Source organism: Peromyscus leucopus, chromosome 8b, assembly GCF_004664715.2.
Source record: "Peromyscus leucopus breed LL Stock chromosome 8b, UCI_PerLeu_2.1, whole genome shotgun sequence".
Lineage (NCBI taxonomy): Eukaryota > Metazoa > Chordata > Mammalia > Rodentia > Cricetidae > Peromyscus > Peromyscus leucopus.
The window spans coordinates 63966121-63992314 of NC_051086.1; the positions used below are offsets into that span (position 1 = coordinate 63966121).

At 51.1% G+C, this 26194-nt stretch overlaps 3 protein-coding genes across 3 annotated transcripts in view; 2 read left to right on the forward strand and 1 right to left on the reverse strand.

Annotated features, from left to right (window-relative positions):
* Psmd11 (proteasome 26S subunit, non-ATPase 11) overlaps window positions 1-11472 on the forward strand; it is a 39990-nt gene extending 28518 nt beyond the window's left edge. Inside the window, exons 7-14 of the mRNA XM_028866971.2 lie at window positions 2233-2377; window positions 4093-4153; window positions 5987-6049; window positions 8296-8421; window positions 8985-9020; window positions 9241-9292; window positions 9738-9883; window positions 10010-11472. Of these exons, the coding sequence (XP_028722804.1) occupies window positions 2233-2377; window positions 4093-4153; window positions 5987-6049; window positions 8296-8421; window positions 8985-9020; window positions 9241-9292; window positions 9738-9880 (626 nt within the window). The 3' untranslated portion in view covers window positions 9881-9883; window positions 10010-11472. The remainder of the gene's footprint in view (window positions 1-2232; window positions 2378-4092; window positions 4154-5986; window positions 6050-8295; window positions 8422-8984; window positions 9021-9240; window positions 9293-9737; window positions 9884-10009) is intronic.
* Window positions 11473-15679: 4207 nt separating this feature from the next.
* Window positions 15680-19898, forward strand: Cdk5r1 (cyclin dependent kinase 5 regulatory subunit 1). The gene is made up of 2 exons (XM_028866974.2): window positions 15680-15808; window positions 16020-19898. The coding sequence occupies exon 2, from the start codon at window positions 16167-16169 to the stop codon at window positions 17088-17090; it is 924 nt and encodes a 307-aa protein (XP_028722807.1). The 5' UTR covers window positions 15680-15808; window positions 16020-16166; the 3' UTR covers window positions 17091-19898.
* Window positions 19899-20868: 970 nt separating this feature from the next.
* Window positions 20869-26194, reverse strand: part of Myo1d (myosin ID) — a 308709-nt gene continuing 303383 nt past the window's right edge. Inside the window, exon 22 of the mRNA XM_028866972.2 lies at window positions 20869-23002. Coding sequence (XP_028722805.1) covers window positions 22846-23002 — 157 coding nt within the window. The 3' untranslated portion in view covers window positions 20869-22845. The remainder of the gene's footprint in view (window positions 23003-26194) is intronic.

Here is a 26194-nt window from a genome sequence, read left to right on the forward strand (position 1 = left end):
TCACTTTTCCCCCACAACCAGATTTATTAGACTGAATTATTCTGTCCTATTGGTATACTGGGAAATATGGGGAAATTCTGATATTCATTAAGCTTGACAGTTTTAGCAGTTTGTTGTATCTTTCTTCTTCTTCTTCTTCTTCTTCTTCTTCTTCTTCTTCTTCTTCTTCTTCTTCTTCTTCTTCTTTTTTAAGATTTATTTAGAGCTGGGCAATTGGGCAGTGGTGGCACATACCTTTAATCCCAGCACTGGAGAGACAGAGGAAGGTGGATCTCTGTGAGTTTGAGACCAACCTAGTCTGCAGAGTGAGTTACCGGACAGTTAGGGTTATTAAAAAGAGAAACCCTGTCTCAAAAAACAAAAACAAACAAAAAGATTTATTTAGTTCTATTTTATGTGTATGGGTGTTTTCCTGCGTGTATAATCTATGCACCACATGTGTGTCTGGTGTCCACGGAGGCCAGAAGAGGGTGTTGGATCCTCTAGAACTGGAGTTACATGGTTGTGAGCTACCACGTGTATTCAGGGTCTTGGACTCAAGTCCTCTGGAAGAGCAGTCAGTGCTCTTAACTGTCTCTGCAGCCCCAGTTTGTTGTGTCTTGAGGGAGTGTTCGTTGGCTGTAGAGGGGTATATGTTTTCTTATAGGCCTCTTTAGTTAAGAACTGTTAATAGAAGGATTTGACTCTTCCCTCAAAATAGGAGACTGTGGGTAAGGCTATAGGTAAAGATAGAGGTCCTTAGTTAAAGGTTAAGCCGGAGTTTACAGCCACTGTGCATTGGGTCCCAGGTGCTACAGGTGAAACAGTGATTTTCTGGGGTCCAGTTTAGCAGCTTCTTCATCCTTTTACTCTCATTTGCTAAGTACGTACTTTTATATCTTGATCTGAAGAGTGTAGGGAAGCACTGTGGTAGATGGGTGGGGCCCAGGTCTTCAATGTTATAAAGGGGAGTTAAGCTAATGTTAAGAGAGAAGTGCTTCTTAGTCTGTGGGGTACTGATTTCCATGTCATTCCAGGTGAGAGTAGGGGCGGATGTAGTCATTTCAACCAACATTAAGCTCACCAGGAGCAACCAAATTGGGATGAACTTTCGATATTAGCCTAAAGAAATACTGGTTAACTATGTGCAGTTGTTTATGGATTTATTCACTGATTGCATATAGGCAGAAGCACATCCAAAAATGAGGTATATTTGAAAGGAAAGTAATAAATATGTTGGGGAAGATTGCCAATTAGGAAAGCTGCTTCAGTATGAAAATTCTAAATTTAGCTAGGTGTGGTAGCACACACCTTTAGTCCCAGCATTGGAGGTAGAGGGAGCCAGCCTGATCTACGTAATGAGCTCCAGGACAGCCAGAGCTACATAGTAAGACCCTGCCTCAAAAAATTAAACAAAAAAAGAAAAAACTCAGCATAGAAAAAGCTACGTTAATGATTATTTTTTGTTTTGTTTTGTTTTGAGACAGGGTTTCTCTATGTAGCCCTGGCTATCCTGGAACTTGCTCAGTAGACTAGGCTAGCCTCAGACTCGGAGATCAACCTGTCTCTTCCTCCCAAGTGCTGGGGTTAAAGGCATGCACCACTATCACCTGGTATGATTCTTCTTTTTTATTTTAATTTTGTTGCTTTGCTTTTGAGCTACAATCTCATAAAACCCAGAATGGCCTTGAAATTGGTTTGTAGCTGAGGATGACCTTGAACTTGTGATCTTCCTGTTTCTACTTCCAAGTGCTAAGATTACAGATGTTTGACACCATGTTCAGTTTATTCGGTGCTGGGGCTTGAACGCAGGGCTTTGTATGTGCTAGTCGAGCATTTTACTAATTGTACTATATCCCAGCCCAGAGTTGATGTTATTAATTGAGGTCATTCAAGTGGTCTGGGCATGTGTGGGTCAGTTCACTGGCTTCTGCAGGTGATACCATGGAGGCTAAACATTTGTTCCAGTGGTGGTAGGAATAGGTGGTGAGAAGCATAGGGAAGACAATACAGTGTGAGGTTTCTAGGGCTCCTTTTGAATTGGGTCTCTTACTCTTTGGGGAATTTAAAAAAGGTGGTACTGAGCAGAGGCCAGAGACCTGGGGCTCTACTGTCAGCTCTTAGGAGCTGGCTGTGACTGGGCAGTTTCTTTGTTTTCACTTGATGCTGTTGGGGTCAGTTTCTAAGGCTTTTTACAGCTCTCCTATGGCTCTGCTATTTTATATGGTTTTCTTCTCTCATTTCTCTGTCCAGGCATTATTCATGCAGCAGAGGAGAAAGACTGGAAAACTGCTTACTCATACTTCTATGAGGCATTTGAAGGCTATGACTCCATTGATAGCCCCAAGGCTATCACATCTCTGAAGTACATGTTGTTGTGCAAAATCATGCTCAACACGTAAGTGTACCTTAACCAAGTCTGCTAGAGCAGAGGTGGCTTGGGCAGGGAGTTGGGCCACTTACAGATGCAGCTCTAGCTGCAGGTTTGGGGCCGGTTGACATAGAGTGGGTGGTCAGAAGTGCTCCACGCCACTTTTGCTTGCTAGTGTAAAATCAGACAGATTTTAGAAACTACTTAACTGAGCCGGGAGGGGTGGCGCACGCCTTTAATCTCAGCACTAGGGAGGCAGAGGCAGGTGGATCTCAGTGAGTTCAAGGCCAGCCTGGACTACAAAGCAAGTTCCAGGACAGTCAGGGAAACCCTATCTCAAACAAAACAAAACAAACAAACAAACAAACAAACCAAAAAACAAAAACAGGAAGAGAGAGAGAGAGAGACAGACAGACACAGAGACAGAGAGACAGAAAGGAAGAAAGAAAGAGAAATTACTTAACTGGGAAATTTTCTTGGAGAATTTCTCAGTCTTCAAATATTCTGTCCTCACAGGTATTAAGCACAGGACAGAGCTCAGGAAATAGCTGATAGGCCAGTGTTAGTCAACTGGCCACCCAGAATGGGGAACATGGAGCCCAGTAAATATTTGAAAAAGTGGACTATAAAAGGCATGATAATAAATTGTGGTAGGGACTGAACCCTATGTCCCTAACCTAGAGTTGTGATTTTAAAATTTTCTTAATTGTATATTTGTATTTATTATTGTTATTGTTGTTGCTGTTATTATTATAATTATCATTTGAGGGGGGTATTTCAGGGGACACAGGATCTCATGTTGCCCAGGCTGGCATTATCTTTTTTTTTTCTTTCCACTGGCCTCAAACTCATAGAGATCTGCTTGCTTCCTAGATGGAGGGATTAAAGGCCTGTGCCACCACCTCCCGGCCTTAACTTTTTTTAAAATATATTTTTGAAATTTGTTTTTATTATATTGTACATGTTTCTTTGCACATTTGTTTCTCCTGAATGTATATCTGTGCACCACTTGGATGCCTGGTGTCCAGAAGGCCAGAAGGCGGCGTCAGGTCTCCTGAAACTGGAGTTAGAGATACCTATGAGCATCCGTGTAGGTGCTGGGAATTGAACTCAGGTCCTTTGCAAGAGCAACAAGTGCTCTTAACAACTGAACCATTTCTCCAGCCCTGCTCTTAACTTTTTATGTTGATGGCACATTTCTGCTGTCTAAAGTGTTGGAATTGCTTCCCAGTGCTGGAAAGTAAACCCAGGGCTTAAGGTATGTCAGGCAAACACTACCAACTGAGCTACATCCCAGCCCTAGGGTTGTGTTTTCACAAGACCCATTATGCTTAGATTTGACTCAGACTTACTATTATTCTGCCTGTTATTTTTGGGGGTGGGGGTGGGATTCAGTTGGTCTTTCTTCCCTTTTTTTGCAATAAGATCTCACTATGTTGTCCAGGCTGGCCTTGAACTTACAGAGATCTGCCTGCCTCTGCCTCCGTAAGTTATATGCTACCACACTCAGCTGCCCTCTCTTTAATTTTGGGAGGTTTTTATTTTTCACTTTTAGCTTTGGCCAAGGGTAAAGAAAACCTGACTTCTGCAGTGTTGGGACATTTGGGTTTAGTTCATTTTTCAATGTGGATGAGTTTTCACAAAGCAATTCTGGTAAATAGTTCACCTAACTATGATTAGAATTGCCATGTCCTGGAATAGTTGACCAAATATATCTTTTTTTATTTTTTATTTTTTTGTAGCCCAGAAGATGTCCAGGCTTTGGTGAGCGGAAAGCTTGCACTTCGGTATGCAGGGAGGCAGGTAGGGAATATTGTGACTGCAATTCTATTCTGAGCCCAGCTTATTGTCAAATTCATGTTTGATGGGACCAGTGTTCTTCAGGTCTCCATCCTGCCTTCCTTACCCCTTGTCTTCTTCCCTTAGGCTCACTTATTGGGCTTTGTTGAAGTAAGTGTTGAGCTCTGTTATAGACATAGGTAATTTGAGGGGCTTACAGAAATACATTGTAGCATTCACTGGTAGGTTACAATTTGTCTTTGTCAGATCTTCCCGTTGTGAGTCTGGCTTGTAAATATAATGGGTGAATCTCACATCTTGATTCTCTTGAATCAGAAGCCTGGTTAGATCTGGTACATGTGTGCTTGCAGGGAGGCCAAACTACTTGGTGTAAGAACTAGATTTTGAGTATTTCTCAGCTTATTATTTTTCCGTTCATACCATGAATTTGAGTATAGTTTAAAAGGTAGCCTTTGATAGTTGGTCATCCTTTTTATATTTGAATAGATATGAGTGACTTTTTAGAGCACACAGTTGTAAGGATGATTTCTCAGATATTTGTCCTATCTGCTTTTTGTTCTTTGGCTGTCATAGTTAAATAAAAGCAGTCATTCTGAATAGTATAGTTGTCTCTAAACAATGAACAGATTAGCTATCTCCCTAAATCTGTGGAGTACTGTTAACAAAAATGGATTTCCTCTTTCTCTGTAAGTGATCATAATTGGTTTTTCCTTCACTAAAAGTTTCAAGTCAGTTTAGTTCTGATGTTGGGACTACTGGCTTTTATGTAGACACTTTTCTTACAAGAACTGGAGTTGAAGCCAGGCGTGGTAGTGTACGCCTTTAATCCCAGCATTAGGGAGGCAGAGGCAGGCAGATCTCTGAGTTCTACACCAGCCAGGGCTACATAGTAAGACACTGCCTCAAAACAAACCAAAAAAAAAACTAAAAACAAAAAACAAAACAAAACAAAACAAAATAACAAACTGGAGTTGTAGAGTTGAGACAAGATCTGTAAGTATTCAGAAAAAGGATAGGTAGCTAAGAATGGTGGACGAAGATTTTGAACTTTGGTCATCATTATGCTGGAGACAAACTCTGCTCCTGGAAGCCTTATGCCATTTAGTCTGCCACTAGACTTACTATCCTTCCTCATGACACAAGGAACTACCTCTGTTGCCTTGTGCCTCAGTGACAGCTTTCCAAAGAAGCCAGGCTGATCTAGAAAGATGGGTGCTGAGGGAGACTTTTGATAGTTGGAGGGATCCTTTCATAACCAAGTTAGAAGCTTCTCTCGGTCCTTTCACATTCAGTTTTGGCATGATACAGGGTTTTAATATTCAGGTGTGATGTGTGGACTATTCATGCCTGAACCCCAGGCCGACCTCGTTTGTTCGATCGCTCGCTCGCTCGCTCACTCACTCACTCACTCACTCACTCACTCACTCACTCAGTGTCTTGTATCAAAGCTAGCAGAATGAACCTTGATAAAGCCCAGGGATTATTGGGTTTGAGGACAGAAAGAATTGGGTGGACGTGGAGATAAGAAATCTTGGAGTAAGGAGAAAGAAATCACAGTTCTCTTGTTATTTTCTCTTTTAGCTTCATTCTCTAGAGAATCCTTATCCGGGTCTATCCTTTTGGGAAACTTCTATTTAAGTCACTTCACATTTCAAAGGGAAACTGGTTGGCATGCAGTGATATTCAATACTTCTGGCTTTTCTTCCAAGGCCTCTTAAAAAAGAGTGGTGGAGGGGACAAGTTATTGTTTTTCTAACAGAAGGTGCTTATGACCTTGGGTATGTGTGAACATGTAGGATAGATCACTTTTATGATTTTTTTATTTTTTATTCTCAGACAGAAGCATTGAAATGTGTGGCTCAAGCTAGCAAAAACAGATCACTGGCAGATTTTGAAAAGGTGAGCATGGTATTGAATTGGTGAGGAATGGATGGAGAAGAAGGCCATTCAGCTGGGCAGTGGTATCATCCCAGCATTCGGGAGGCAGAGGCAGGCGGAACTCAAAGGATCTCTGTGAGTTCGAGGCCAGCCTGGTCTACAGAGAGAGTTCCAGGAAAGCCAGGATTGTGCATGGAGAAACCCTGTCTCAAAAAACAAAAACAAACAAAACCCATAAAAAGTTGCAAAGATATTACATGTTGATTCCATGTGCTTTTCACCCAGAACCACATCAAAACCAGGAAATAGTTTTGTATAGTGAGGGGAGTGGAGTGTTGAGCTGTATTCAGTTCATTTATGTATATTTTTTAATTTCAAGAGTTGTCATTCGGAACTGGAGAAATGATTCCCAGGTTAAAAGCACATGCTCTTACAGAGGACCTGAGTTCCATTCCCAGTTCTCACACAGGGCAGCACATACCTTTTATCTCTCTAGCCCAGGCATATCCTAACCCTCTGGACTCTGTGGGCACCTGCACTTGCGTGCATACACCTGCAGGTGCCCGGGCATGAGCGTGCGCACATACACACACACACACACACATTAAAGGAAAGCTGTCATTCAGTTTTGCACAATAAAGTTACTTACCTCTACTCTGTGGCAAAGTGGTAATCGGGGATGCCCAAACCACACAATAATCATGTCTTGTGGCCTAACTGTAGGCCTCCTTCTTCCACACAGAACAGCTGTGGGTATCCTAGGCCTGCTTTGTACTCTGTGAGCAAAAGAGAAGTTTTTGTTTTGTTTACTTGTCTTATTTTCATTTATTTATTTTTGGTTTTTTGGTAGATAGGGTTTCTTTGTGTAACAGCCCTGATTGTCCTGGAACTCACTTTGTAGACCAGACTGGCCTCAAACTCATAGAGATCTGCCTGCCTCTGCCTCTTGAGTGCTGGGATTAAAGATGTGTGACAGCATGCCTGGTACTTGGTTTATGTTTTGAGAACTCAACAGCAGTCCTGCCTCATTGTCCCAAGCGAGGGGATTATAAGTGTGAGCCATTACCTAGATCTCAGAGAGAAACTTCAGGATGATGCTGTCGGCTTTCTTTTGCTCATTGGGAAGATTCAGAATGGGAGAAACACTTTTAAGCTTTAGGATGAGTCTTGTGTCTTTTCTGAACTGGTGTTCTCTTAGTCTGAGTTTAGTAATCAACTTAAAAACCAGACCTAAGCTAGGCGGAGGTGGCTCATGCCTTTAATCACTCAGGAGGCAGAGGCAGGCTGATCTCTGTCTACAAAGTGAGTTCCAGGACAGCCAGGCTGTTACATGAAGAAACCCTGACTCAAAAAAAAAAAAACAAGAAACAAACAAACAAACAAAAAAAACCCAGACCTAGATCTGCAATAAGAACTATTGTAAAACTGGGCAGTGGTGGCACACACCTTTAGTCCTAGCACTTGAGAGGCAGGTGGGACTCAGAGTTTGAGGTCAGCCTGGTTTATACAGAGTTCCAATCCAGCCACAGCTGCATATTGACACCCTGTCTCAAAAAACAATCTACCAAACCAAACAAAAACAAAAAACCAGATACTTGGAGACAAGGGCCACATGGCTTTGACCTTCCATGTTAGTCATTATTTTATCGACGCCTCCCTATTACTAGTTAGTATGATTTGTCTACTTCTTTTAGTACTGTAGAGCAGAGCCAACATGAGGCTGGGACATTGAAATCATTACTAAAGATAAATGGATCAGTTACTTTAAAATAGTCTATAATTTTGTCATAAAATGTTTGATGGAATACTTTTACTCATGGCTCTTCTGTGATCAGATACTTGGGAAACATTAAAGCAAAACAGAATGAGAAAGGTGTTTTGCTTCCTTTGCCTGCAGAGCCATATTGTACTGTTCTCACCAAGCTCTTAGGAGCTACTTATTTCTTATTATTTAATCTCAGAATTCTTTGAAATATATGCTGAAAAATAGGTGTGCAGTTCATTTGGCCTCTAAGTAGAGGGTCTAGGCTTACATGATTAAACTTTAGGACAGGAAGGTGGTAGCTTCATGCTTTAGTTGTTCATACCCTCCAGATCGCCCATATATGTACATGTGTGTACACACACACACACACACACACACACACACACATACACACATACACCCCTCAACCATATAGTCCCTAGGGCCAGTAGACTTCTCAAGAGGCTAGGAATAGTGACTTTAAGGTATTGTGACGGTCTCTGGTATGAGCTTTGTTTTGCAGGCCTTGACAGACTACCGGGCAGAGCTCCGGGATGACCCAATCATCAGTACACACTTGGCCAAGTTGTATGATAACTTACTGGAACAGAATCTGATCCGGGTCATTGAACCTTTTTCCCGAGTACAGGTAAGACTCTTCCTGGGAATTTTCTTAACAGTTTTGGGCTACATGTTATAGCTGTAGTCACCTCCTTTTCCATATTTGCCCAAATAGAAACTCACTTTCAAGGGTATGTCTGTTGGTAAGAGGCCAGCAAGGGCTTGGACTTGTCTGGATGGGAAGTGAATCAAGGAGGTGCTGGTGGAGTAAAAGGAGGTGCTGGTGGGGTAGAAGGAGGTGCTGGTGGAGTAAAAGGAGGTGCTGGTGGGGTAGAAGGAGGTGCTGGTGGAGTAAAAGGAGGTGCTGGTGGGGTAGAAGGAGGTGCTGGTGGGGTAGAAGGCTGTGAGCTGGCCCTCCCTGTGCTTCTTGTAGTCACTGTCCACGTGGTCAATGTTTTCTGTCTTTGGTTCAGGGACAGGAGTCATTCTGTATAGTAAGAGCAGGGAAGTAGACAGAGCAGGACACTAAGCCAGAATCTCTGGCCCTCTCGATTGAGCAGCCTTAACAGACACACCAGTTGTCTGTCTCTTTATTTTTTATATTGGAGATAAATTCAAACTTTCAATGTTGCTGTCTGCTTTTCTTTTTAGATTGAGCACATATCTAGCCTCATCAAACTCTCCAAGGTAAGTTCTCAGGCCTGTTAGGTGGTGGGAGTGAGGGGAAGGTGGGGATGGAGGGTCTGTCTTCTTTGTGGGGGAACCAAATGTGGGCTCAGAGCTGGAGTGTTGTTATTGCCATTTTGGTCCAATCCTTTTTTTGTAAGACTTTCTTGCAAAACTTTCATGTCAGGCTGGTCTCTGATTAATGGATATTGGTCCCTTTAATCATATACTTTGATTTTAGGCCGACGTGGAAAGAAAATTATCACAGATGATTCTTGACAAGAAGTTTCATGGTGAGTAAATGTCACATAGGAGAGCCTGGTCAGAATTTGAAGGATGTATCTTTAAAGCAGGGCTGAGTTTCTCTTGTGACAGTTCTTTGGAGCCCTGGCTCCCTTTGAAGAACGCACAAGGGGATCGAGAGAGGATTCAGCAGCTAAGACACTTAATTGCTCTTGCAGAGGACCCGGGTTCAGTTTCCAGCACCCACACCGCAACTCACAACCGCCTGTAACTCTAGTTTCAGGGGATTTGACACCCTCTTCTGGCCTCTGAGGGTTCCTGCATGCACGTGTGCTATGTCTACTCACACATATACACATTAAATAAATGATAGAGGTTCTTTAATAAAAGAAGTGAGAGCAAATATGTGCTGGGAGAAAAGGAGACGGCTAGGGAGTAGGTCCTTGGTTTCTGTCTGTTGTCTCTTTCTACCTGGTTTGTTGCTGTTTCTTGCAGGGATTTTGGACCAGGGGGAAGGCGTCCTTATCATTTTCGATGAGCCCCCCGTAGATAAAACTTACGAGGCCGCCCTGGAAACCATTCAGAACATGAGTAGAGTAGTGGACTCCCTCTACAGCAAAGCCAAGAAGCTGACATAGGAGGTGAGTGCCGGCCCGGCCCCGCCCGGCCCCGCCGGGCAGCGCTGTCTCCGCCCGCCTGCCCGCCGACACCGACCACCCTCCGGTCCTCACGGCTCCCCATTGACGCTGCTCTGTCTTCTCTTGCAGAGTTGGATCTGTAGCGGTCCTTTGGAGAGTGTGTGTGGCGGGAGAGTGACCCTTGGGGAGATGCTAGGAGATTCTTTTCTTTCTGTTCTACTTTTCGCTCGGAAAGTTTTTAACCTTCATTGGTGCATCTGTATCCAGCGATAGGCGGCCAGTTCTCATGTAATCAGCACTGGCCAACATGGGAGTGGGGAAATTGCTTAAAAAAAAAGAAAAAAGAAAAAAAAAGATTCTAAATAAAAGGAAAAAGGCTTACACTACCTAAAGCTGTGCTCTCTGCCTCCTGGGAGAGGGCCGCAAAGCCAGGCACCCCGCCAACCACTGGGGATCCTCATCCACCTGCTGGGCGCCACCTCTCCTCCTCTTCAGAATTGGGTGTTTGCTGACCATCAAAAGCAACGACTTTTTATTCTGTTTGTACTGAACCAAAACAAACAACTGTGTATAGACTGCTGTTTTCTTTTTTATTTGAAACGAGGCGTTGGTGTTCTTTCCCTGCCTTCTGGCCTGTCCACCCTCCCCTCTCTGACATTGGCTCCAGCAGGCTAGCTGAAGGGCCAGCTGTGGCACCACCACTACCACCGCGTCCGGCTCTGCTCTGACCTGTCACAGAATGGGAACAAGTCCAGGAGCTAGTGTCCACTACGGCCACACGGGTGCGCAGTGTGGGCCTCAGCCCTCGGTGCCTGCTGTGCATGTGGCTTCTTTAACACAGTAACTAGACTAGACATCAGTGTTTCCACCACCCCTCCTCCCCTTTGCTCTCCTCTCCTCTCTCTGCTCTCTCACCCAGGAGACCATATCCTTTCTCTTTCCTCTAGAGGAGTTGGGCTGTCTGAACTCCATCTGCTGCACTCTCTCCCTCGCCACCCTTCTTCCTGCTGTCAGATGACCGATCCCTTTTCAAAACAGTGGACATCGGGAATGAGGCTGGGTGGGGTTTTTGTTTGTCCTTTTTTTGTTGGGTTGAAGCACCCTCACGTCCCCTTCCCAGAATGTCTCTCTCTGCCTCCTAAGAGTGTGAGCCGACGACGGGGTGGCGCTGTCTTAGCATGCTTTCTTCCCACGCAGTCCTCAGCAGGCCCCTTTGCTGTCCCCACTGCGCTGTGTCCTTTCTCACCTGTCTTTCCTCTCTTCTCCCTCCTCCTCCTGCCTCCTTCCGCTGGCCTCCTTTCTCTTTCTTTAGAACCTTTCTCAGATTATCCTTCCAGGTTTTGGTAATAGATTTCTATTTTGTAAAAGGATTTTGTTGTACCAGGTTTTGCATCTTCACTGAATCTGACTGGCTTTTATTTTCCTCTTCAAAATCAGGTTTTTGTTCTCAACCACCTTCTCTTCCCATCATGTCCAGTCACTGTTTTGGTTTTGGCACCATCAATATCAAATGTACAAACGGTTCTTGCTAACCAACACCAGGTATATCTGATGTTCAGATGAGTTCCAATAAAATAATTTTTTTTTCAAAAGGCGTCTTTTCTTGAGTGCTGGAGGGTTTCCAAGCAAGTTCAAGCGTTCCATGTGGCCCCTTCTGGCTTGGTCAGAGCTCTATTCGTTACTTAATGAGAGTCTTCTAGCCATGCTGGGAGTCCGTATCTGGAGACCTTTGGCAGGAAAGTTGACCTGTCAGGGGTGAAGTCAGAAATGGAGCTCAGGTGTCTGTTGGGGCAGGAGGGCCAGTGAAGACACGTGGGCTTCATGTCTTCCAAGCCTGTCTGCTTATCTCCTTGTCTGTGGGAGGTGCTAGGGTGCTAGGGTCTGATGGAGACGTGTAGGGCCAGTGTCCCGATGGCCAGCCTTCTGTACAGTAGTGCTGTGGAATGTCCAATAGCAGCTGTTTTCATGCTGCCCCAGACCCCACCAGTGGGTCTTGTGAGGGGCTCCGGCCTCGGGGCACTGCCCAGCCCCTCTTCAGTCTAGCAGTTTTCAGCTGTAGCTGTGTTCCTCTGTATAACTTTACTTTTAGAAAGTTTTGTTTCTAGAAAGGACTTTAAAAGTCTCCATAGGGATGTGAAGCTGGAGCAGGGTGGGGTGGGTTTCTCAGACCTGGGAAAAGCCCATGCAGCTCAGGACAGGAGCCCTCAGTGTGATGATTCCAGAGCTGCCCTGTCTGGCAGAGCTGCTAGGCATGTTCTGTCAGGCCCTGAAGTGAGGCTAGTTCAGACGGTAACCACAAACCATCTTTAAAGGCTTAGTGTGAAAGAAATGTTAAGCAGCTTACTAATTTTTATATATACATCGGAATATTCGGGGCATCTTGGATTAATAAAATATATTAAAATTCACTTGCTCTTTACTTTTTTAATGTAATTATTAGAAAATAGCACATTACCCATGTGGCTGGTCAATATGGCTCTCAATAACCTCTGTTGGATTGTGCTGCGCTGGACCGTCAGGTTGTGCCACGGTTTCCCTCCCAGGTCTACACAGCTAGCTTAGCTTCCTCCCCACCCTCAAGGTCTGGCCATAGGTTGGCCTGGTTCTGGGCTGTCTAGCGGAGGGTCCCCATTTAGGCATTAGCCTTCAAGGTATTGGGGCTTCGTTGGGCATTAATGAGACTGCTCTTGGGAGTACCAGCCAAGAGGGCAAAGAGGGCTGCTCTGGTTCCCTGCCGGGTGCTGGTTACATAATCTGTGCTGCTCAGAAGAGCCACTAGATGCTGCTCTGTGCCCTCAAAGGCAGTCTTCTCAAGAACTAGGGTTCCAAAGCTCGTGGGTGGAACTCTCTCTGTACCCTCGGTCCTGGGGCCCACATGGGAAGTGGTATGTGTACAGCAGCTCTCTGCTGTGTTAATGCATGGGCATCCCGCCTCGCAAGACAGCGAGATAGGGTTTGGGGAAAGGGCCGGCTGAGAGTGAGAACTAGACACTGGGAAGAAAACCTTCCTGCACGGTTCCCCTGGCTCTGCCTCCTGGGCTCTTGATTCTACATGTCGGGCAGATTAGATTGCCTTTCTCCTTTGCTTCCCTGTTGGAACAGTGAGGGAGGGAGCTGGGTGTCGGGAGGCAGAGGTGGGCTTGAGTGGGCAGGGGAACTGTGGTGTGTGATGGCTACTCATGGTTGACTACACTTGGGTTTAACTAAAATCCAAAACTGGAAGGCACACTAGTGGGGAATTTTTGCTTAATTTGAAGTAGGAAGATCCATTTTTTTTTCTTCTTTGAGACAGGGTTTCTCTGTAGCTTTAATGCCTTTTCTGGAACTCATTTGGTAGCCCAGGCTGGCCTCGAACTCACAGAGATCCGCCTGCCTCTGCCTTCTGAGTGCTGGGATTAAATGTGCCACCACCGCCCCGGCGGAAGATCCATTTTAAATCTGGATTAATTTAATCTTGAGGTAGGAAGACAGACCTTTAATCTGGGCCACACCTGCTGGAAGCCTATATAGGGACATGGAAGAAGGAAGCTTTTGCTTTTGCCTGCTTGCTCTGTCCTTGCTAGCAAGTCTATATGTCTTGGCTGGCATTAGAGCCTCCTTCAGGATTCCAGCGTCTGCTAAAGACCAGCTGAGACATCCAGCCTTTCGAACTGAGCAACTATTGGATTCTTGGACTTTCTGTCCAATAGCTGACCATTGTTGAGAGTTCTGTTGCTCTACAGAACCCTGACTGATAAACTCTGAAGCAAGCTTATCAGGTATGACCCAGGTGGGTAGGGTTTCCGGCAACTTCTTCCCTCAGCATGTAGGTTGGTAGAACCTCCTGCTACAAACATGACCTTGCCCCGGCAATGTGAGGAGGCTAGAGTAGCTCACAGAGAGGGTTTTGAAAGTAACGGGGAAGGGCTGGCTGGACAGAAGATATGAGAGAACATTCATCCAGCCATGTTGGAAAAGGGCCATGAACTCTAGGATCGACTGTAAAAGAGCTGGGATTCAGTTGCAGGCAACAGCAGGCCCAGGTTTTTCTAATAGGTGGATTGCAGCCTTCAGAGATCTGTGTATATTTAGGGAAGCAGAACACATTCAACTTCTGCTCAATCCTATAATTTGAAAGAACATAAACATGAAGCCAGCTGAGAAGCTGGAGGAACAGGCTGGCTTTCATCGTCACCTTCCCAGGAAGAGGCATTGATTGGGCCAGCGGGGCTGAAAGACCCTGGGCAGATGACATAGAGCCCACTGTGAAAAGGAAGAGCCAGGGCAGCTCTTTCTCAAGAGCAGCTAGGGTTGCTGACAGTCTGAGCCATGAGGCTTGATCTCAGTGTCAGGGTTGAGCCGGGTCTTGCAGGGGTGATTCTGTGGAGCTAGTGTGGCTCGAGCCTCAATTCCAGCAGTGAAGCCTGAAGCAGGGAGATTGCAAGTTGCTAGCTAGCCTGTGCTACAAGGAAAGGTCTTAAGTCATAGAGTCGCTGGATGCAGGAACGGGTTAAGGGAGCTCCTGCTAGTGTGAGCTGTTAGAAAGCCAGTGTGGCCCCGGCCCTCGATCCCACAAATACTTGTGTACTGAGCTGAAGCCCTGAAGCTCTCACCGAGGCATGTGGACCAGCCTCCAGAATTGAGCCAACACTTCATTACTTTATAGATTACCCGGTGTTAGCTGTTGTGGTCCGGCAATAGAAAAAGGGGCCACGGCTATGTTCTATGAGGAACGTTGTGAGGAAGGGCACACAGCTAAGCTATCCTTCCTGGGTGTTTGATGAGATCCTGGAATTTTTTTTTTTTTTTTTTTTTTTTTTTTTTTTTTTTTTTTTGTACACCACAGTGCATTTTCTGTTCTGGTCACTAAGGTCCCTAAACCTTTCCACTCCTGTTGGCAGAGAAATCTCTGGGTACACAAAGAAAATGGCACTTTCTAACCTGGCAGTACTGTGCCTAATGACTCAACAAGATTCCTTTTTGGCTGGCGCAGGTGTCTTGTCAAGGATTCTCTAGGTCCAGGGACGGGAGTTAAGGGTCGTCGGTTTGCGGCTTGTTTGCCAGTTGGAGTCTCCAGAATGAGTCCAAAATGAGTGACTGGTAAACCGGCAGTCGCCTTTGTGAAGGGTATGGAGGGGTGCTTGGGAGCTATGCGTCCGTGGTCAGAACCAGAATATTCTGCAATTTCACTGTCCTCCAATCTCAAAACGGGCAAACCAGAGGCTGGCCTGAAAGGCGCAGCTGCTTCGGCTTTGACAACAACCGGTGATAGGATCTGTGGGCCGTCCTCGCCCCCTGGCCCGGCTCTCCGAGTCCTAGGGGACGACGGGCTTTTACGGGATGCGGCTGTCCCTTACCTGGCACCGGGGCCACTCTTCACACGGCCCGCGGCCTCAGCGGCGGGGGCCGCGGCGGGAACAAAGGCAGCACGTGTCTGGGCGGGGTCCGCCCTTCGCCCCGCCCGCCCTCCCGTCCGCCCGCCCGCCCGCCCGCCCGGCGAGCTCCGCTGCGCGGCGCCGGGACTCACGAAGCCCGGCTGCGCCATGCGGCGCGGGCGGCTTCAAGGCGGGGACCCGGCGCCGCGCGCTCCCGCCGCCCGCATGGGGCGCGCCCACTAGAGGCGCCACCGTGCGCCGCTCGAGCCGAGGACGCGAGTGGCCGCGACCCGGCGGCGAGACCGAGCGGGCGGGCGTGCGGGCGGCGCGCGCGACCCGGGAGAGGCAGCCTGCCTGCGAGGCGCGCGCCGGGCGGGGCGGGGCGGGGCGGGGCGGGCGCGCGCGGCGGGGGCCGGGCGGGGGCGGGGCCGCGGCGTCTGCAGAACCTTGGACAGAAGCTGCGAGCCGCCGCCGCCGCCACCGCGCCGAGCCGCGCCGAGCCCCGGGGCCGCGGCGCGCATTGCGGAGGGCCTGGGACGCAGCGCTGCGCCTGCGGCGGGAGCCTTGCCTGCGGGTAAGCCTGCGCGGAGCGGGGCCGTGCGCGCGGCCGGGTCCGGGTCCTGCGGCGGCGGCGGCCGCTGCGGCGCTCGGCCGGTGCCGCAGTGGAAGCGCGGGCTGGGGTTCGGTGGGGCCGCGGCCCGGGGGTTCGGGCCTCGGAGGTGCGGGCGGAGGGGCGCGGCGCGGAGCCCCGCCCGGGGCTGAGAACCATCTTGTTTTCCACGCAGATCCGCAGGGCTACACGCGTCGCGCGCGTCCCGGGAGCGCCTCCTTCCTCCCTGCGGCCGCTTCAGGCTCGGTAAGCCGTCCCCTCCCTCAGGCCGGCAGGCTGGGCGCGCAGGGGCGCCGGCCCCCGCCGGGCGCGCAGTGGCACCATGGGCACAGTGCTGTCCCTGTCCCCCAGCTATCGGAAGGCCACGCTGTTTGAGGATGGCGCGGCCACGGTGGGCCACTACACGGCCGTGCAGAACAGCAAGAACGCCAAGGACAAGAACCTGAAGCGGCACTCCATCATCTCGGTGCTGCCGTGGAAGAGGATCGTGGCGGTGTCGGCCAAGAAGAAGAACTCCAAGAAGGCGCAGCCCAACAGCAGCTACCAGAGCAACATCGCGCACCTCAACAATGAGAACCTGAAGAAGTCGCTGTCGTGCGCCAACCTGTCCACGTTCGCCCAGCCCCCGCCGGCCCAGCCGCCCGCACCCCCGGCCAGCCAGCTCTCCGGCTCCCAGACCGGGGTCTCCTCTTCCGTCAAGAAGGCCCCGCACCCTGCCATCACCTCTGCAGGGACACCCAAACGGGTCATCGTCCAGGCGTCCACCAGTGAGCTGCTCCGCTGCCTGGGCGAGTTTCTCTGCCGCCGGTGCTACCGCCTGAAGCACTTGTCCCCCACGGACCCCGTGCTCTGGCTGCGCAGCGTGGACCGCTCGCTGCTTCTCCAGGGCTGGCAGGACCAGGGCTTCATCACCCCGGCCAACGTGGTCTTCCTCTACATGCTCTGCAGGGATGTTATCTCCTCGGAGGTGGGCTCCGACCACGAGCTCCAGGCCGTCCTGCTGACCTGCCTGTACCTCTCCTACTCCTACATGGGCAACGAGATCTCCTACCCGCTCAAGCCCTTCCTCGTGGAGAGCTGCAAGGAGGCCTTTTGGGACCGCTGCCTCTCCGTCATCAACCTCATGAGCTCCAAGATGCTGCAGATCAATGCTGACCCCCACTACTTCACCCAGGTGTTCTCCGACTTGAAGAATGAGAGTGGCCAGGAGGACAAGAAGCGACTCCTCTTGGGGCTCGATCGGTGAGCCCCTGCCGCCGGTTTCCCGGCTCAAGGATTCCATTCGTTTTTAAAAATTGATTACTAAACGAATCAAGTTTTGTGTACAGTATGTGTCTAGCAAAGCCACCAAGGGCCTCTTCCCATGTTCTCTCCTTGGGGTTTTTTTTCCCCCGCCCCCGGCCCTTTCAAGAACTCTGGGGACTTTCGAACTCATGAACCTTGTGCAAACCCAGAAGAAGATGCATTCAGAGCCACTTAGGCTGGTGACTGCTCACTTTCGGGGGCTCGAGGGACTGACGTGCCCGGGTCACCTGTACCCATGCTGGGTTCAGAGTAGATGAGGCTTCCCACTGTCCCGTGACGGGAGCCACAGCGGGGCTGGTTGGTGGCTGTGGCCCAGGAGGAACTGACCCTTCTTTTCTGGCGACTGTTTCATCCTCCCAAAGGCTCCTGGGGCCAGCTGCCCTGACTCAGGCTCCAGGAGGTTCTCGGTGAGGCAAGCTCTCCACTGCCCGGGGGCCTCAGCGCAGGAGCCTGGAAAGGGGTCTGGTGCAGATTGTGGGTGACGACTGTTGACCGTGCAGGCCGCCTGCCCTGTGCTGCTGCTTGGCTTTTGGGCTAAGGGCTTTTCTCACTGGCAGGATGGAGCTTCCCCGCCCTGCCCTTTTGTCTCTGCTCCCGGCTCCCACGTTAGTGTTGGTTAACGAGGTGGTTTGTTATTAGATTCCTCTCTCTTTTTGGGTCCCAGCTAAGGGGGTGAGGAGAAGCGAGAGGTAGCTCCTTTCCCGAGTGAGTTTTTCATTTGAAGAACGCAGCTCAGTCACTCTGTGCAGAAAAAGCCAGGACAGTGACAGGTCCCTGTGAGCAATGCTGGGCAGGTGGGTGTCCATGCCTGAGGTCAGGTGGGTGCTCACTGAAGTGCTAAGGCCTCTTGCTGGTGGACGTATTTGTCCTACAGAGCCGGGGGGAAGGTGAGGTCAGTTGACAGGGGTGTCGTGGTCATGGCGTCTCCCACCCATACCCCATTAGTTTAAAGCTGTTTCCAAGCAGTTCGGTTTCTCCCAGAGATGAAGCTTGGCCCTGTGCTTCATCTAGCAAGACGGCTGCATCTTAGAGACAATGGCAAGGTTCGAGTGTGACTTCCCGATGGCTTTGGAAGCTTGGTGACTGTCCAGCTGAACACTTGCAGCTGCTGGGTGTGGTGCCCACCTATCCCTGGTGGCTGCAAAATGCACTCTGTGGACTTGACTGGTTTTTCTTTCTAATTTTCCCAAACTGGTGGCTTGGGCTTTGGAAGTGGTCCAAGAGAAAGGAGTGAGTCTTCCTGCCTGGCCCTCACGCCAGCTTTGGGGAACAAAGAGCAATGTGAAGATGCTACCGAGGATTTCCTCTTCCTGTCCTGCTCCCCAGGGAGCTCTGGGAATAGGGGCTACACTAGGGAAAGCAGAGGTTATCTTACATAGGATTAGGTTCTAGGAGGCTGCCAACTTCTGCTCAAGCACTACTGAAAAATCACCTATGGAGAGAAAGCTGTGAAACTGAGGCCTCGATGGGAGAGGCCTGGAGCAGAGCCTTTCAGCCGACATACTCCCAGAGGAGGGGAAGAGGACCTGACCCGCCGCCGCCGAGCCTCTCCTCCGTCCCTCAGCCAGGTTCCTAGAGAGCGGAGCCTGGGCCCTCACGAGGTGTCTGTCGAGGAGCTGAGCACAGGCCTAGCTGCAGCCTCTCTGGCCGGCCTGTCTTCAGATTCTGCTGCCACGGTGACCTACCTGTGCGGGGAGCCCCCCGAGGCAGCTGGCCCCCGGCGTGGTGGAAGAGGAGCTTCCCGCCTCCAGTCTGAGGAGGAAGGGGTGCGTGTCTGTAGCCCACCCAGCTGCTGAAGCCGGCCCGAGCTGTTCATGGAGCTGCAGTCACAGGATTCCAGCTCTCGACTGTTTCCTTCTCTTTGTACTTAAAAAAAAAAGTTTGGTTTTTGTTTTTCTTTTTAAATGTTTGAGGAGGTGCATATTTCAGGAGTGGTCGGCGGCTAAGGAAGGGACTCCCTAGTTCCATTGTGAAGCCCGTGTGTTCTCCTCCCCTGCTCTGGCCATCGGTACTGTGTAAAGGAACAACTGACAGACTTGAGTGTTGGAGCAATGAACCCATCTGACACGCTGCTATGAAGACACTTTTAACACACACACACACACACACACACACACACACACACACACACACACACACGAGAAAAGAAAAAAAAAGAAAAATGTGAAAAAAAATCTACAAAAACCCCTTTTATTCTTCGTTGTTTTTACAGTGGTACTGTGCATGCAAACCAGGAGCATTTTGTGTCTTAAGAAAAATAACCTTAGAACAGATGGCTGTGGGAATCACGCCGTGCTGAGAACAAGCCACTGAAGCATAGTTCAGGACTGGATTTTTCTCTTTTCCTCACAGCCCTGCAGGGTTGGTATATTCTTTCCATGCGGTCGTTAGCATTTAGTTTTGTTCCAGCAGTGTTAAACTTGCAAGGAAAAGAAAATGTGCCATCCCCTGCCCCGGAATTCTCATAGCTGTACATCCAATACTGCTAATTACACACATGTGATGGATGTTTTTTTTTTTTTTTTAGTGAAATTTCTTCTGTAGCTATTCTTTGACCAAACTGTGGATACTGTTAATTTATATTTGTCTCATTCCGTATGTATGTATGTATGTGTAGCGTGTTTGTGAGTATGTGTGGTTTATAATCTGACGAGAGTCACGAAGCTCAGTTTGGCTGTAATTTAATTCCCCTTCCCTTATTTTTATTTATTTTTGTACTGTGCTGATTCAATAAAATGCACTGACCATCCATGCCATCCACCTCTTTGTGACCCGCCATTTGGGAGCATGTTAGGGGTGCCTTTAGTGCATGATATGTGTACGTATAGGTTTGTGCAGGCGGAGGGGGGCGGTGAGGGGAACAGGTGGGGCAGACTTCCATGGTTAAGAAAGCCGCACCAGGGCGAGCCAGCTTTGGCCTAGTGGCTGGGCAGGTTCTCCTCAGGGGCTTTCTTTGTGGGGTCATGGACAGGCAGCTCAAGCCCCAGAGGGCCAGTCAGGTTTAGGCACAGCCTGGTCAGTGTTAGCCACCTCAGTGCCACTTAGGCATCTGGCCTTAGGCTGCACGTTGAGTCTTGGCGCCAAGGCTGCCGCGCTTACCATCCCTGGGCCTGCCTGCTCAGTGTCCACTGCCCAGATGCCAGCAGGGGTGGGCAGGTGTCCCGGCGATCCAACAGTTGAGCTCCAGAGGTGTGCCGCTTCCTCAGCCTCTGTGTCCAGTCTGCCTGTCAGGCCCGGGAAGAGGGCAGCAGGGGCCTCTGCTGTCCCTGCACCCATCGCTGGGAGGCTGCAGCCCCTACGGCCCGTCAGTGACTGCAAGTTCCTGCAGTGCTGAGCTCTCGGGTGCTCGGGTGCCCCGGGGCCTCCACCTTGCCTGTGGCCTGCTCCCGGGAGCTGCCTTGGAAGAGGCCATGCTGGCCCACAGCTGCTGCGGGAATCCGTACCATCTTTTGTGTGGACATTCATCGGTTTCAGAAACATGCTCCCTTAGGATTCTAAAATGCAGAACGGCGGGAGCGTGTGCCTGGACTGAACTCCAAGGCTGCCTCCTGCCTCCTCTTCACACAGCTTGTTTCTCACTTCCCAACTTCGCTGTTCAAAAGTCTCAGGCAAACTATCCCCATTTTACATAATCTGTGCTTAATTCTGCTTTCTGAGATGGCAGTTGACTAAACTAAAATTCCGCCGTTTTTCAATGATAAACAGAATGCCTTTAAAAATAAGATTTAATGCTTTATTGCTCTTGATGGTAAATCAAAATATGCTTTAGAAATAAAGTTAATTTAATGGAAAATAGGAATATATGCACCAACCATAGAATCGAGGGCCCCCACTCCAATGCATACAATCACTGTATCCTGTCCCTTCCCCGAACTGTGCTCATTCACACCCCAAGTTCCAGGCCCTTTAGTGGCGGCACACTGACTTTGAGGTCCTAAGAAAGTGCTTGTGGACAGGGCAGTTCCTCAGTGGAAGGGTCTGGCCTGGGTCAGGGGGTCCCAGGCTGCATCAGAAGGCGAGAGGGGGAGCCCCCACCCGCAGCCTCCGGCCGCGACTCTTTTGGCATGACCTGCTTTGGTGTGCATGAACACACGCGAGCATATCTAGTGTAAAGCAACGCGCAGGGGCAGCAAGTGGGAAGGAGAGGTGGCGTTCCAGTCGGATGGTTCTGTCGGGCGTCGGCCAGCGATTGGCAGCCTGGCTGGCGGCACCCCCGCGCTGCACGGGCAGCTGACCCCGCTGGGAAGACGAGAAGGTTCCCGAGGACGGCTACGGACGAACTGCCCGCACTGTACAAGGCCCACAGCTCAGCAAAAGGGGTTAGGAGACCGGGTGACTCCCTCGGGCCCTGGGCAAGGCACAGGAGGTGGCACACAGGCACTTGGCGGGTTAGGGTGGCAAGGCGAGGTTCGGGGGCAGAGTCTGTCGGAAAGTGAAGACAATGTGGGCCTGGCTCTGTGAGCCGCGCCTCTCCTGCTGGCCGGCTGCCCCCAGCCTTCACGCTACGCTCTCCTAGCAAGCCTGCCCTGCCCACGGCCTCCTCTTCCTCGGCAGCCGAGGCAGGGAGCAGGGGCTCAGGAAGGCCTCTGCAACAGGCATGCGTGCTCTTCGCTGGGCAGACACTGGCAAACTGGCAGCCCTGATTTCCAGTGGGGCCCAGGGGCCAGGCTCCAGCAGGCGGGGGTGTGGCATAGGTGGGCACCCTGGCCTGGCCCGCAGTGCCAGGACTCCACGCTCTGTGCTGCCGCTTTCTTCCGCCTCCCACGGCTCTGGGAGGCTGGGTCCCGTGGGCTCTGGCTCTCCAGAGTCCCGGTTCTCCAGTGAGGAGGCGGCACAGCTAGGCGGTTAGGGAAGAGCCGGGCTGAGCCCTGCCCTCTCTTTGCACCTCCTCACTGGGTCCCGACAGTGTGGTTATAGCAGAGGGGACATCTGATTAGCAGCCTGGCGATCCGCAAAAAGAAGGTTAAGATAACTGGTCCTTGAGTAGCAGCAGGGGGTCTCTATGGGAGAAGTGGTCAGAAAGTCTAGGCCTGGAACCTTGGTGGCAAAAGTTCTCCCAGGGGCCGCTCTGGGAGGAGAGACCCCTGGCTGGACGCGGCCGAGGGATGGGCTTCCCAGGCAAACCTGTTCACCTGCTGCCTTTGGCTGCTGGCTGCTAGGGGTCCGTACGGCTCGTGCCCAGGGGCTCTGAGCTAGGTCCCAAGGGCTGTGATCATGTGGGGGAAGGAAGAAGGCAGGCGTGAGGTGGAGGTCACAGAGCAGGGCTAGTCCTCTGCTCACAAAGCTCTAGGAGAACGTGTGTTTGGCTGGAGAAACTGTTCTTTGCTCTGGGCCACCCACCCCTCTCCGGGTCTGCAGTGGTCACTGGCCCTTTGCCAACACAGGTACTATCCGGCTGCCTGTGAGGTGAGAAGTGGTCTCGCTGTCAGCCCAGGGGGCTGCAGAGGGACTTTGGACATTTGCGAGAACAGAGGCAGGCAGGGGCAGAGAGCCAGGCGGGACACCACATGGGCAGGGCTTCAGGGAAGGCAGAGGAGCCCTGCCCAGGGGAGGCCCTTGCAAGCTGATTTCTAGTGGTAGTAGAGGGCGTACAGCAATTAGCTGGGCTCCTGGGATGCTGAGCGAGGCGGAACGTGTGTGGGGTGGAGAGGCTAGGGGCCCGGCCGGCCTGGTGCCAGGCCTCCGGGGTGCGGCAGTCAGTTCCCCGGCACACTGAGGATGAAGCCCGAGCGGTTCTTGGTGAAGTCAGGCTGGGGCTGGTTAAGCCGTGTCTCCACAGAGACGGTGCATTTCTTCCCATGCAGGCTGCACTGCACCGGGTTGGTGACGTTCACTTGAAGGTGGCGCTTCTCACTGCAAGGGAAAAGATAGGCCAGGCAGTCAGTGAGTGGGCAGACACAGAATCGTGTGGTTTCCTTGGCAACTCCCAGGGCCCTGCCATTTTCCAGGCTCCTGTGGGGTGGCAGTTTCAGGGTTCAACCCGCTTTCTTCCCGGGTGCCCACAGAGGCTGGGAGGGGGCCCAGAGGAGGCGGGAGGAGAGGGGCCCTGAGGGGTGCGTTACGGCCAGCAGGTGCTGGCCAGGCAGAAGGACTTGCTCATCCAGGGAACCCTGTGTGCTGCCGGACCAGGGAGGCGGATGTGGACTGTGCCATCGACACCAGGGCTGGGCTGAGTCACTTGGGCTTTAGGTGTTCCAGAAAAAAGGGTGTCAGGGCTCTGACTCATGACGGTTATCTCCGATTGCCAACAGGGAGACTAGGATTCCCCCTAGCCCCTCAAGGAATGTCTGCCTTGAATCCAGCTGGCTACCTGTCATGGAGCCTGGCTGTCAAAAGTGGGTCTGAGGCTGAGCCCTGGGGTACAGTAGATCTGTGATCCCAGTGACTTGGATGGTTGAGTCAGGAATACAGTAAGTTCAAGGCCAACCTGGGGTACAAAGTGAATTTATAGCTTTCTGACACCGCGTGTCGAAATAAGACCTTGGAAATAGTCCTGGAGATATAGAGCTAAATCGGTGGCAGAGCATCTGCCTAGCATGTGTGAGGATCTGGGTTCAATCTCCGGCGCTACCCCAACCAACCAAATCAAAGTAGGGCTGAGCTGACTCTACCCGTGAAGGCTGCTCCCACTTTGGAGCTGGGGGAACCAGGCTTTGCCACAGAGCCCGGACAACCCTGCCGACGGTCCCCACTGCCTGGCTGCTTCAGAACAGGCGGTGCATGGTATCTTACTTCCTATCCACCAGGAAGCCTGAGCAGGGTCAGCCTGGGAGCCCCAGCCAGGGCTTCCTCACTGAGTGGAGGCCCCTTTGGGGTGACCTGCTGCGCTCTCCATGCTGTGGAAGTAGAAGCCCTCGCCTCCAGCAGCGCACCGTGCTGAATGTTCTTGGGCTGCCACTTATTTTAAAAGCTGGGAAACTTGTGGGTAGGCTGGCACCCAGCGTGTGTACACACATGCCAGCAAACCCCACACTGCACCTCGGCTCGTGCTGCATCACTTTTCTTTCAGTGGGGAGGGGAGAGAGGAAGGCTTGCTGCCTTAGGCACTCCCGGTTAGGATGGACAGCAGCACTTGGTTTCTCTGCCTCCCTAGGGATTCCATCGCTGTTGCTGAGGAGGCTGGTGAACAGGCTGGATCTTCTGAACACAGCTGGTCCTCCGGTTAAGGTCCTCCCAGCACTGAGTGATGAATACCGGGTATTGCAGTAGGAAGGAGCCAGGGTTGAGACCGGCCCGCACAAGCTTTCCCTGTACTTGCCAGGCACACTGGATGGCCCAGAAGACCCAGCTGCTCAGATGCTCACCAGGCTGCATGACATGCGACTGCTCCAAGGGATCAATGTGCTAGGCATAGGTGCTTTCTGCAGCACTGACCCCAGGGCATGGTGTCCAGGGACACTTGGTGGCACCTCCTACAGAAGGCCCCAGAGTTGGAGAAGTTAAGGTACTGTTTCCTGCCTGCCTCATTAGCCACGATGTGGAGGCAGTAAATGGGAGCAGGAGAGACATATGGGCATTAAGTACCAAATACTTAGTATCTTGTCAGCCACAGCTAGAACCTGAGCTTAGACAGATATTTTTAACCAGAGTTGGACATAAAAATAGCGGATCCCGTCAGAGGCAGAGACTCAGGTTCTTTTCCATTCCCTGGGGAGTCAGGGGGTCTGCAGGTTAGCTATGTGGCTGTTGGCTGCCCTAGGTGTGTGGGGGTCCCCTGCGGCCTCACACTGGCCCACAGCAGGCAAAGTGCCAGCTCTGAGGGTGTCTCTGAACAAGATGGCTCCCCAGCTCTGTCAGCCACCCCGCTTCTCCTGTCAACCCAGGGCTTTTGGGTCCTGCTCTACTCAAGTCCTTTGGGGGCCACCACCCTGCCCTCCTCTTCCTGGCGGGGCTAGTAAAGCAGCATGCACACTGGGTTCTCTCAGATTCTCTGGGAATTGGCTCTAGAGGGGCCATCTTCTGTGTCAGCTTGAGAAACTAACATGCTGAGAATCCCCAGCATGTTGGCCATGCTCCTGCCGCTGCGGCGGCCCTCCTGATATGACCTTCCCTCAGCCTGGTCCCTTGGCCAGTGCCATCAGCAGGGTGGCCACGGTCTCCCTCCTCCCTCTTCTTCTGGGTGTTTGAGGACGGCTCTAGTTTTGGTGGGGACATCGAGAGGTAAGGAGAGCATCCCGGGAGGGAGTGTTAGGGCCATCTTGAGAGCAGAGGTTAGGAGGCCACAGACTCTTCTGCCTCCCTCCCTCCCTCTCTCCCCTGTTTTTTTGTCCCAGTCACTCAGTCAGTCCACAGGCAGTGGAGAGTAAAACTGGCTGAGACAGGACACAGACAGAGGGGCGGCAGTCCTCTTTCTCAGGGACTTCCCAGCAGAGAGCTGAGCAGAACCACGCCTGGGAGGCCCACGCAGGGGCCATTGGGGTTGGCCTCCCTCCCTTCCAGGTGCTGCTGGAGGAAGGTGGTCTGTGAGGAGGAAGGCAGGAGCCGGGGAACTGGATTCTTCTGCATTACGATGCAGACAGCTCGGGGCCCCTCTTTCTCTGGCATGCTACCATCTCTGTGCCAGCCTGGGGTGGCTCCCTACATCCCGAGGAGGAGCTCTCCCCCGACCCAGGAAAGTGGCTAGTCATTCTCTCCCTCCACGGCCAGAGCTGACCCTCAGCCTGCCCCAGGGAGCTTGCTGGAGTGGCCATGGGATCCTCTGGTGACATGGGACGTAGTCAGAGAAGAGCTCAAGTACAGACATGAGAAGCCATGTTTCTGGGCCTGCCACCCCTACCCCCAACCACACAGATCCTGTGTCAAACATCAAACTCCCAATTCCCAGCACCACCCTCCATGGAGCGAGATCAATTAGGACGAATCAGGAAAGAATGCACGCCATGCCTCCACATCCCTCCCCTGTCTCTTCTTCTCCCCCTTTTTTCTTTTGAGACGAGATCTCTCTATACATAGGTCAGGCTGGCCTTGAACTCATGATCAATCCTCCTGCCTCAGTGTCCTGATGCGGGGGTTATAGACATGAGCCACTGCACCCAACCCTCCATC